This window comes from Phodopus roborovskii, unplaced genomic scaffold (assembly GCF_943737965.1).
Source record: "Phodopus roborovskii unplaced genomic scaffold, PHOROB, whole genome shotgun sequence".
NCBI lineage: Eukaryota > Metazoa > Chordata > Mammalia > Rodentia > Cricetidae > Phodopus > Phodopus roborovskii.
In genome coordinates this window covers 1-12,304 of record NW_026125473.1, presented here as the reverse complement: position 1 = coordinate 12,304, position 12,304 = coordinate 1, and the positions used below count along the sequence as shown (strand labels likewise).

At 51.8% G+C, this 12,304-nt stretch overlaps 1 protein-coding gene across 1 annotated transcript in view; it reads right to left on the bottom strand.

Annotated features, from left to right (window-relative positions):
• Window positions 1–5,978, bottom strand: part of LOC127215545 (calsyntenin-3-like) — a 29,177-nt gene extending 23,199 nt beyond the window's left edge. Inside the window, 9 exon segments of the mRNA XM_051175951.1 lie at window positions 1–68; window positions 453–638; window positions 854–893; window positions 895–1,004; window positions 1,224–1,360; window positions 1,362–1,430; window positions 3,008–3,203; window positions 3,552–3,674; window positions 5,850–5,978. Coding sequence (XP_051031908.1) covers window positions 1–68; window positions 453–638; window positions 854–893; window positions 895–1,004; window positions 1,224–1,360; window positions 1,362–1,430; window positions 3,008–3,203; window positions 3,552–3,674; window positions 5,850–5,913 — 993 coding nt within the window. The 5' untranslated portion in view covers window positions 5,914–5,978.
• Between the last annotated feature and the right edge of the window lie 6,326 nt (window positions 5,979–12,304).

Here is a 12,304-nt window from a genome sequence, read left to right as displayed (position 1 = left end):
GAGTCCCGCTGTCCAGTTGGCGTTGGGGCCAGGCATGGGCAGCAGGTCTACCTCCCCAGTAGCAGCACCTGCAGAGGTACCAACAGAATCAGAGCTGAGGCACAGAAGATGAGGAAATGGGAAGGAATGCTGACAACTATTCGCCACCTCTTGGAGCCTTTCAAAGACAAGAGGATAGCTCTCTTTCTTCTAGAAAAGCCTCTCATTAACTCAGCCCATTCACCAACTCTTCCTTGCTCTCAAATATTGTGCGTCGAGTACTGGGCCCATCTTCACCATCTTCACCACCATCTACCAGCCCTTTGGGCCACCAAAGCTCCCAAACACGCCTCAACTCCCATGGCGAAATAAATACCTGTGATGGCTTGATGAGTCAGCTTTCAGAAAGGGGACAGAGAGGGTGAGGGGGTGGTTGGGAAGGGATGGCCCTGGGGGAGTGGAGATGCACGCACCACAGAGCTTCCGCAATGCCCTCTCGGAGTAGTTGTCTCGGTCACAGCCCTTGGCCACATGGCTGGTCTGCAGCTCTATGGTGGCCTGAATGTTCCACAGTGGCTCGTCACAGGTCTCCAGGCGGATGCCAGGGAACAAAGCCAAACTCCCTGCGCCTGGGGCATACTCGATCCTTTTGTTCCAGCCTGCACAGGTGAGACAGGAGAGAAGGCAGATGGTAAGGCAGGCCCTCCGGCCATGGGCACTGACTGCAGCTCCTAGGAAAATGGCCTGCCTGGTAAAGCACGGCCAGCATCTAGCTAGCATTCCGTCCATGGTCATCAGATGAGGTAAGAAAAAATTGGAAGAAAGAAGAAAAATGACAGGTGATTTTCGAGCAGACCCCTGCCGAGCACCTCACCTTGCCAGCTGGGCTTGCAGGTGGGTTTCACCTGGATCTCCTACCTCCGCGTCATCTGCCGTGCGCTTCTTCCCACAGTCATACGCTGTCACTGTGAACTTGTAGAGTTTCTCACCACTGTATTGTAGCTTCTCTGTGTTCTCGATGTTGCCTGAAGTATGAAACGGGAGGACAGACAGGTCAGGTGCACCGGAGGAAGCCCACTGAGGCACAGGAGGCGGAAGAGGGCAAGCGTCAACTGGTGCATTTATCAGCAGAATATGGGAAAGAGGTATCGGTGAGGAAAAGGGGCCCCCACACAGAGCAACGCCCTGGGTCAGACCTCAAGGGAGCAGAGGAGGCTGGGAAACTAGGGACAGAGAAGACTCACCATCGTTGTCGATGAGGAAAGGGATGTTGGGTGTAAGGATCTCATAGTAGCAGATCTGGCTGTACTGAGGGGAGCAGTCGCCATCAATGGCTTCCACGCGTAAGATGCGATCATACAACTTCCCCTCTGTCACTGCAGCGGTACAGACGCTCCACAAACACTGGGGCAAACTCATTCACATCGTTGACACGAACGTGCACGGTTGCCCTGTACCCATAGGAACAGAATGGACATGGAAACGTTAGGCAGCTGCAAATACTGAGCAGGAGTCCAGATGGGGACCGGGAGGAGGGAGCCAGTCTACCCTTGAGACTGCTCATGCCCACTCTGCAGGGCACTAAGCTGTGCTAGAGTCGTAGCAATTACAAAACCATACCAGGGAAAGGGCCCAATGAAGAGGGCCAATGACATGGGGAAGAATAAACAAGCCCTAGAGAACTCCAGAAGCCGTCTTGGTGATTTCTGTCCAGAAGACTGTATTGAATGAGAAAAAGAGAATAAATAGGTTCTGCACACATCTGTTCAGCTGTCTGTTCCTGCCTATCTACGCATTCCATAGCACACACAGCTCTGGGTGTAGTTGGGGAGCCCTCATTAGGATGCCAAGGTGAAGGGAGGGGCAAAAAATAAAAAATACATAGATTCAGCAGGTCCCTGACTTAACAAAAGTCAAATCTTACAGAAGAAATGAGAAAGATGTAGACAAAAAAAAAAAAAAAAAAAAAAGTTAAGACCAGCCATCAGAAAAGTGGCATTTAACTGGAAGTTATAAGTTGCCTGATACAGCTGAGTAGTTCGCCTACCTAAATTGTATCTTAGCCATGGACCTCTCTCCTCACACATCTTCCCAGGCTAACAGAGCTAGGTCTAGGACCTCATTCTATGCCCTGCCACTAGCCAAGAGCCAGGCTCCCAGGCTCAGATGCAAAGGTCTTGCCTCTAAATGGGAAACTAAGTCACAAAGACCCTTCTAACCTCTGATGCCTCTCAGTAGCTCAGGATTCCTTATTACTGATCTGTCTCCCATTGCCAAGTGAGAAATTAGCCAGTGACAGATGTAGGTGTCTGAGAACCGATCCTCTTCCATGCGTTTATAACCATCCCTCCCCAGCCCCTCCCAGCTGTGGGTTTGTCACAACCCTGATATATGCTGTGTGCTGCAAATGGGCCAGAGGGGACACTTGGATGGGGTCTGGCTGTGTGCAGAATCTTCCTCATTGTCTTGCAGGCACCACAGTGCCCATCTGCTGTGCAGCAGATGCAATGGGACATGCTTTTTATACAAACCACCTCCCGTAAGCTCCCTAGCAACTTCTCTGTCTCATAGACAAGGAGAAGCAGGTCCAGAAAGTCAGAGTACATTATCCAGCGTACCCTCCTGTATGCTTGTGATGTTGATCAGAGATCCCTAAGCTCTATGAATAGCAGGGGTAGGGAGACATTCAGTCAGTAGGGTCAGGGACTAAGAGCCTTACTATTATTATGCTAGAACAAACAGCCATCAGTTGACACAGGAGAAAGAATAAATTGGACATTATACTCATTTTTGGTGATAACTCTGCAATAGTAAATTTGAGTCTGGAGTCATAGCCTGTTGATAGAAGGCTTTCTTGGCACAGGTAAGGTTGTGGGTTTTGTCCCTAGGTTCAGGTTGGTCTATCCTCTGCCAACAAGAGACTGAAGGGACTGAACTTGCCAGACTAAGCATCAGTCTCTGAAAGACCATTGTTGAAGGAGGGATTAAGAGTTCCATAACAAACAGGCATGAGATAGGCTTTCCTCACTTGTGAGACTTCTTGGTGTTGGCACCATCGGGCCCCTCGCCACAGTCATAAGCCTGGATGGTAAAGGTGTGTTCCTTCTGGGCCTCACAGTCCACGGGCTCCTTGGCCCGGATCAGCCCTTCACCTGTTGCCTTATCCAGGATCACAGCCTCAAAGGGTACCCCAGATCCATGCAGCCGGAAGCCACAGATCTCACCTGGCGAGGCAGGAAGAGAAAAATAAGACTCCACATGACCCAGAGCACCTCCTTCCAACCCTCAGCCTCCTTGCCTGGGCCATCTCCTCCCAAACTCCAGCTCCTGAGCAACACACTCAGAGTCAGCAGGCCTGAGGGCTGCAAAATCTAACTTGTTTATCCCCTGGCTGCTCAACTCTGACATCCTTTGCTACACCTTCATTCTTCAGGGCAGCCCGTTCCCCTTCTTGCACCTCCCTTTCTCTGATGTTTTCCCATTGCTCCCACTACCAGGACCTCCCATCCCTCTCTTGCCTTCCGCCTTCCCACACGTTTTTCTCAATCCCACCACTGTAGCAGCCCCGTTACCTGCATAGCGCAAAGGGGCATCTTTATCCAGGGCAAAGAGTGGTGGGTTCAACAGGACAGTGTTGTCATTCTCCATGACAATGCCCTGGTACTCTGCCTCGATCCATGGCTTGTGCTTGTTGGCTGGCCCCACCCCAAAGAGAAGAGAGAAAGGACTTATGAGCAGAACCTCCACTCCCAGGATGCAGCTCTTGTTAAGCCTAGATCAACACCCTTTCCGTGCCTGGCCACCTTGCAAGAGGGAGAAGGTTGAGCTACAGAAGGACTCCGAGGCTCTGTAGGAGGTCACAGCCTTCTGTATAATAACTGGGTAGGCAGTTTCCATGGCAACGACCTTCCTGTGGGGATCATGGCTAGGGGCAGAGAATCTCATATAAGGTCTTTTAGTCTTGGAAAATGGGACTCAAGAAGCAATGGTGGCCCTTAGAAGGTCCCGAGAAGGGCCAGGGAGGAGTGAAGGGAAAGTTAGAGGGAAGAATATTTACGTTTCCTAGGATCTCAGCAGTTCATCCTCCCCCCCCCCCCCGACCCCTACTGAATTTCACCCTAATCCCTTCACTCCATATGTTATGTACTTTTCTCCAAGTCCAGCGCAGCCTTCAGGCCACTCTCCCAGAAAAGGAGAAAGGGAAGAAGAGAAGTATATAGGACAGTAGCAGGGGGACAGAGGAGCAGGGATGGAGCAGAGAAATCAATGCCAAAGGACTGGACCCAGCAGAGCCAACATCCCCGGGGGATTATGGGAGCTGGCCTAGAAACACAGCAAATCCCTGCCTCGCTTCCCATCCCCACACCCAAGAGAATGCAGTCATATCCAGTGCGTTTCTAGGTCCTCTCAAGACCTCCACACCCCACACTTCCTGAACTCTTTTACAGACCTACGACTGAATCCTAATTTACTCCTACCAGACTCTGTCAAGTAGGATCTCTTCCCCAAGACCAACTCCCTCAAGCTCTCGAGAGGCTACAGGAAAGGCACTTATGCCTCTTCTACCTCATTCTAGACCCAACCTCCACCACTTGATCTACTTAACCCCAGGGCCATCCCTGCTCCCAAGGCCAGACACAGAGAGGGGAGGATATATCATCAGAGGGAAACTGAGTCACCAGAGGCATCTCATTCCAGGATCTCATAATGAGCAAGAAATTCTGATTTCCATCCCCTCCTCTAATCACAGCTCCGCAAATGTCCTGGAAACTACAGGCCTCACTATTACATGATGGTCCCTGCCACAGCCCCTTCCTTAATGGCCCAAGTGGAAGGCTCAAGATGGTACATGGGAGGCTAAGTAGGAAGTGACAGAGGCTCCTCTAGAGCCAGGAGGCCCATCCTGAAGTAGGAGTTCCAGCCAGACATAGAAGACGCCAGACAGAAGAGCCACCAAGGGCAGAGCCAGGCACCCTGAAACCTTGTGTCTCTCTCGTGGCCCCTGAGCCCTCTCCCTGCCCTCGTCTATGGCTGCCTCCTGCCCTGAGTGTCCATTCTTCTCCCTTTCTTGGCTCGCTTGGCTCTCTCCCTCCCCCTACTCCTCACCTTTCCTGCGATTTCCCCCCCCTTCTCTGTCTTTACCTTCCTCCTTTCCCATCCCCCTTCTGATTCCTTATCTACCCCTCCTCTCCCTTCTCACCTCTTCCTGGGGCACCCCACGCCCCTTCCTAGCCTTTCTCCCCCCCCTCTACCTACCTGAACCCTCTGCCCCTGGCCCCACCCTCTCCTCCCCTTGACAGCCTCAGCCGGCTGAATTTCTCTGCTGTCTGCCAGAGAGGGCAGCTGTGGTCACCACCACCCCGCGGATGCAGGGAGAAGGGTATGGATGCAGAGGGACACGGAAAAAACATACGTGCTCAGAATTGCTGAGCTGTGGCACACAGTTCCTCCCCAGGAAGGGATGGAAACGACCAGATGGATCTGCCACACACCCTTAGTGCGCACACCCAGTGAAAACCAAGCTGAGGGAACATCACCCTCCGGGCAGGCGCAAGTTCCTTTGAGACAGGAGGTGTCTAGCAGCATGGAGGAGTTGGGGGAGGGGGCAGAGAGACCCCAGGTGGGAATGGAGACCAAATACAAGCAGGATGCTGGGCAAACACATATAAAGATGGATCAGAGAGGAGGAAGTGGCCCTTGGAAGTGAGATGGGTGAAGGGAACAGGTCTGAGGAAAAGGATGGGAAGAGGTAATCAGAAAGGAAAGGACACCTGTCATGCGCCAGTGAGTCTCAATGTCTCCTGCCTTCCCTGCCCCACACTGCTCAGCCCGACGCCCCACTTCAGCGCCCTCATCCCTGTCTATCTCACCTTTGTTGCCTGAGCTGAGCTGGAGCAGAGAGGTCAGCAAGAGACACAGCGGCAGGAGAGTCATGGTGCGGTGTACAGCACACCAGGCCAGGCGTTCCTGTCCCCCCGGGAGCCTCAAGCCTGCTAATGCCACCTTGGGGAAGGGATGCGGAGATGCTACAAGGAGGGGAGGGCAGGGGGGACAAAATCAGAAAGGAGCCTGCTGGCCACGCTAATCCATACGGCAGAGGCGTGCAGACCCGCTGGGTGGCCGAGGTGGGGACTTGCAGTAGCTTCTCTTCGCTCTCCAGCCCAGCGTCCTCACTCTCGCTCTCTGGCTCGCTCGCTCTCACTCACTCCCACCCCAACCCCGCTACTGCAGGATGACATCAGCACAGCCAGGCAAGGATTGATGGGGCCGCTGGCCAATTGGAAGACTGGGGGCGCCAGGTGCTGCAGGGGGGGGGGGGTAGGGAACGAATGTGACTGGGAGCAGGGGCGGGAGCGTGTGTTAGGGCTTTTCCCCTGGCTGCAGTTTGGAGGAGCAGAGAACTGCGGGGGCTAGGGAGGAAGCTGGAAAGCCTTGGGGGGGGGGGGAGGAGAAGATAAGGGAGACATCGGAAGACCTAGCTGAAAGCCCGGAGGTGGGGTGAGGACGGGGAGACGTCAACAGACTTGAGGGTGGCCAAGAGAGGCTGTGTTCACGTCACCCACCCCCAATTCTGCATTAACCTCTTTTCACAGCCCGTTCCATCAGCTAGGCCCTGCTGTGTGCTTTCTGGGAACCAGGAGGCAAAGCCGTCAGCATGAACACGAGAAATTCTAGCGTTTCAGTTTCAACTCAGGGCCCCCTGGGAGCCAAGGGAAGGGACGACGAGATGAAGAAAAGGGGTGACTTCCTGCGCCCCTTTCTGCGTAGTTCAGCATCTGGAATGTTAAGCTCTTTTTCCTACTTGCTTACAGTCCCTGACTTCCCGACCTTAAACCACGATGGAACTGCCCTACAGCTCGTGAAGCTGAAGGAGGAGCGCTGGACACTTTGGGAGACTAGTGGGCAGCTGGGCACAGGGTATACGGTGATTTCCCAATATCTCCCAAGCCATTATGACGGCATGCCTTGATAAGGATTGGCAGGTGATGGTATACAGGACTCAGAACTGAGAGGGGAAACCCCTGGGCCCCAAACCAAAGAGTGTAAAATCCTGAGCCCTCCCTTGCCTTCTCTTGAACTCATCACTCATGAGCTTCTTCAGCTCCTTGGCCCTCCCTCTCACAGGCCCTTGAAGACCGAGAACACCAGTTTAAGGACCACACTCAGCCAACTGTGAAGGAGCTGTGGTGGCCCGGGGTCCTGGACTTTTCACAAATGGGGCTCCTGGCTGTGGGAAGTCCTAACCTCCTTCCCCCATACCTCTAAATAGCCTGAAATAGTCCCTCATGTCCTGGCTCAAAGACTAAAGCTAGAACTCTTAACCGCTCCACACTGCCACGCCACGGGGAGCCTCCAGAGGGAGCCCTCCCTCGGGAGTGCCCAAACCCGCTGGAAATGGTGTGAAGGCCAAAGTGAAGGCCAAAACTGACACTGCCAAGTAAGTTCAAGTTTTGAATGACTGACAGCTCCAAGGTCATTGCACAGAAAAGCTGAGGCCAGGCATGGGTTCGGCCACGTCCCTGCCTCTCCCTCAGGCTGTAGACACCTGAGCTCATCATTAGGGGGGAGAGGGGGGTATCTCACTGCAGCAAAGGCCAGCCCTGTTAAAGCTCTGGTTCACTGAAACTTCCCACACTGTGTAGAGGCTAATCTGGGGTCTGTGAGCCTCCCCTTCCAGACAGCACCCAGCATGGCCCTCAGTCTCTTCCCAACATGTTCCAGAAGAACCTGGGGGTCCTCAGTCATGACCTCATCCTTTGTAATCCCATCCTCCGGCTCTCTTCCTCCTCTAGGTTCTGCTGAAAGCCATGCCAGATGGGAACAACACCTCACCTGATGGATTAGGATCCATTCCCCCTCCAAAGCTCTGTCCCTCCACAGCCTTGACATCTGAGTGGCTCTGAGGGAATATGGCCAAGGCTGGATAAGATCAACCCCAGCATAACCACATTGTGGGGAAGCCTCTTAGCTCCATCTGGGCAGACATTATGGAGTCTGAGAGTATGGGGAGGCTGGATGACAATGCCAGGTACCAGAGGTTCTTCCGGGTCTTTGCCTGCTCTGGTGTGACCCGCTGGTGGGGGCTTTGAGGTGCGCTGGCGAGCTGGGGAGTCCACACCATGGACTCAGGACATGGAAGAAAATGGTGAAGGGCAAAGAGACATTGGAAGTCATTAGAAATATAGCCCTCCTTCAGCTACAGGACAAAAGGAGATATCCGAACTCAACTTGACCCAACAGGGACCAAGGAAGAGATTGTTGCAGAAGCTGTCACTGTCTCATCCACAGTTATGGGTCTGGAGCCATTGATAGCACTACGAGAGATGCTTCCTTGCCCACAACAGCCAGTGGCAGGATACATCATGAGTGTCCACTGGGTTTGTAGTGGCTGCGTGAAGCATGGATATCCTCAAGGTCTCCAGCAGCAGCATGGGCCATGGACATCAATATGGCCTTAGGTAGCAGCACAGGTCACATGGCCTCTGGTGGCAGCATGGACCACAGACAAGATTGTGGCTGTCAACAGCATGATGGACCACAGACCTCCACATGGCCTCTTGTGGTGACATGGACAGCAGACATCAACATGGCCTCCTGTGGGAGCATGGACCACTAACATTTTCTTTGATTTTTCACAAATGATTATTTATCTATTTGCTCTTGGAGCAAAAGGTCATGCAGGTATCTTAGTTGCATTTTCTATCGTGTCGATGAAACACCGTGACCAAAAACAAGCTGGTGAGGAAATACTTTGTTGGGCTCACACGTCCATGTCTCTGTTCATCACCAAAGGAAGTCGGGACAGGAAAGAAACAGAGCGTGCACCTGGAGGCAGGAGCTGTTGCAGGCAGACCTGGAATGGCCCCACTCTCAATGGGCTGGGCCCCTTCAATCAGTAATTAAGAAGATGCCTTACAGGCCTGATGTGGGATGTCCTGTATACTGTGAATATGTGTTGCATTTATTGGTTGATGAATAAAGCTGCTTTGGCCTATGGCAAGGCAGAATATAGCTAGGCAGGAAGTCCAAGAAGAGATTGGGGAGAAAGAAGGCAGACTGGAGAGGAAGAGGGCAGCAGCCGCTGAGGGAAGCAGACATGGAGAAAACGAGGTAACACCATGGCCACGAAGCAATACATAGATTAACAGAAATGGGTTCATTTAAATATAAGAACTAGCTAGTAATAAGCCTAAACCTTAGGCCCAAACAATTATAATTAAAAAGAAAAATGCCAGGTACTTTCCCTTGGGCTCACAGGGGATAGGGTAGATGAACAGGTGCCTCCTACCAATGTGAGCCAGAACAGTGGCCCCTCCAGCCCAAGCCAAGGACAATGACCTCCAAAGTAGGCTGTGAGATCCCCAAATAGCAGTCTCTAGGACCAATAAACTCTTGCGCCCCCAAGTCTTTCTGACTTCTTCCTTCCCCCGTTACGTTTTCAACAGAAGAGTTCATTTAGTTGATTTTATCTTTTAAAATTTCTTCTCTTGATTATTTGTTTAATATGAATGGATGTTTTACCTGCACGGATCTTTGTCCTACATGCACACCTGGTGCCTGAGGAAGTCAGGAGATGGTATCGAGTTCCCTGCAGCTGGAGGTACAGACAGTTATGAGCTGTCATGTGGGTGCTGGGAATTGAACTCTTGTCCTCCGAATGAGCAGAGAGTGCTCTTAACCGCTGAACCATCTCTCCAGTCTCTCCCTTGCCCCTCCTCAGCATCAGTCACAGGGAACAGAAAGTACAGGCCAGTAAGCAAACATCTGTTCATCCTGGGTCTCTGGAGTCTGTCTTTGCCTCCTTAGCCACAGTTTCCTGCAGTTTTCCCTTCTGAGTCTCCTTTGCAGACAGAGTCCCTCGCAGTCCTGACACCAGGGCCCCAGCTGGATTGTGCTCTTGGCCTTCTTCCCCTTGCCTGTACACTGTGGGCTAAGTCGACTGCACCCATGCTTTCCGCTGCCATCTGTAAACTGCCCTTGACATTTGTTCTCCAGCCACAGCCGTCAGAGTGATGTTCTCAATTGTCTGTAAAATGTTTCCATTTGTGTCCGTTCTGAATTCATTGTCTCCTGGGGCCTAAAGCTCCTCCCCCTTTTCTATTTACTGTGTCTGTGAACGGCACTCACCAGGCAGACCTGAGCCACACAGGTGTCTCTTGTTCCCTTATTGCCACATGCACCCCCAACACACACGCCACCCACAATAACTTTCTGCACTAGCCAACATGGTAGCTATTGGGCATGTAATTAGCCTAAATGGAAATGTGCTAAGTGTAAAATACATACCATATAGTATCAAAAACACACCCAATTTTCTTATTGATGGCATCCCCAAATTATAGTATTTTGAGTAGTTTATACCAAACAAAACATAACCCTAAAATTAAAAGTACTTCTTTCTCTTCAGTCTTCTAGTAGGCCTCCCTAGGATGTTTTACATATGGGGCTTGCATTATGACTTTTGATTCATTTCTATTGTATGGCACTCTGCCAAGTGTCTGCTGCTCCTCCTCCCTTCTTAACTGAGGTCCTTGTTTCTCACCTGTCCCAAACTGGTCTCCAGTCTAATCCTCCCTTAGCCAGGCTGTGTAACCTGGAGCTGCAGGGCCTATCTAAAGAATAAAGTGCCCTGCTTAAAGCACCCAGAGATGACTCACTGACTTAAGAGGGCTTACCAGCTCCTCAGTGTATCCCTGCCACCTCCAAGGAGCATCTACCTTCCTCCTGGCGTCTGTGCTTTTTCTATCCTTGCTTGACATTCCCCATTACAAGTCATGCCTAGTAGACACAGGCTTGTAATATCTGCAGGCTGAGGAAGGAGGATTGATTGCGAGTTCAAGGCCTAGCTAGGGCTACAGAGTTCAGGGCCAGTCTGAACAACTTAGGCTGTTTCACAATAACAAGAGCGTTTCAGGGGCTAGGAGGATGTCTCAGTTGGTAAAGCCCTTACCTCGCTAACACAGGTTCTAAGTTTGAGTCCCAGAACCCACAAAACAATAATAATAATAATAATAACAATAACAATAATAAAGACAGTTGCCAGGGCTCTGCGCAAGAACACAAGACTTGACCTCCATTCCAGAATGAATATGGAAAAGAACTCTAAGTTGGACTGGGCACCCTACCCTCTTCCCAGACATCCTCAATATCCTCAGCACAGTGGGAAGTGGGGTCCTCTTCTCAGAAACGGCTCTGGGCACCACTGGATCCCATGCCCCCCACTCACAGCACAGGAAGGTGGTCCCTGTGTAGTCAGTCATCCATTGCCCAAGGAGCTGGAAGACTCCATGGTGGCTGTCAGGCCTAAGCCTAAGTAATCTGAGTCCCTCAGAACTCACCGCGGACTCAGGGGTCAAGACCACCCACCCTGCAAGTCTGCGCCCTCCACTCAGTCATACCCCACCAAGACTCAGAATTCTCTAGCTCACCCAAAGAAGCTCAAAACTCCCAGAGCAGCCAGAAGCAACTTCAAGCAGTTAGGAACCCCCAAACCACCCAGACGCTGAAGATAGGGTGCTGTTCCTCTTGGGGGCAGCAGAGGGCGCAACTCTGCAACTCTAGTCCACACAGCTCGGATATACCACAGCCCACGCATACACATGCTCCCCTTTCCAAACCTTCATACAGCCTCACAAGACAATATCCCTCCTTCAAATAGACCCCCCCATTCATCCTTACAAGGAAGAGACATTTGTCAAGGGTATCCACATGTGAGTAAAAAAAAACGAAAGAGAAGGCCCACAGATAGGGAGATAGGGTGAGTCCTGTCCCCGATAATTCCCGCAGTGTGGGAAACTGTGGAGTTCGTTGCTTGCTGGGTCTCAGACCCAGGGATATGACCAGGAATCCTGAGTGCTTATGTCCATTATCTATGGGGTGGCTGCACTGAGGCCAGGCTGTCTGACCAGGAGCTAGGAATAAGCAGCCACTTGTCCTCCCCACCCTTGGGTGTCATTCACCGGGGCTGGCCAGGACGCCAGGACCAGCTGTATGGGCACCTGAGCATCTCAACAAATACTGTCCCCCACCAGGGACTCCCTAGATCCCAAGGGAACAAAGTGACTGGCTCTCCACACCAACCCTACAGTAAGAACAAGGAGGCCTTTAGCAGATAATTGTGTGCGGTCACCGGAGGATATACCCAGAATACTTTCTTCTCCTAGGAGTCTGTGACGTTTTTCATGTACCGTCAGTCAGCAGTGTACCAGGGACAGAGTACGTGGGAAAAACGCTGCCAGCTATTGCTATTTGCATTTGTCATAATCTAGAGCTTTCCAGAGTGGAAGCAAAGAACTGTATTCTTCAGATAAGGACAAGGCATCAT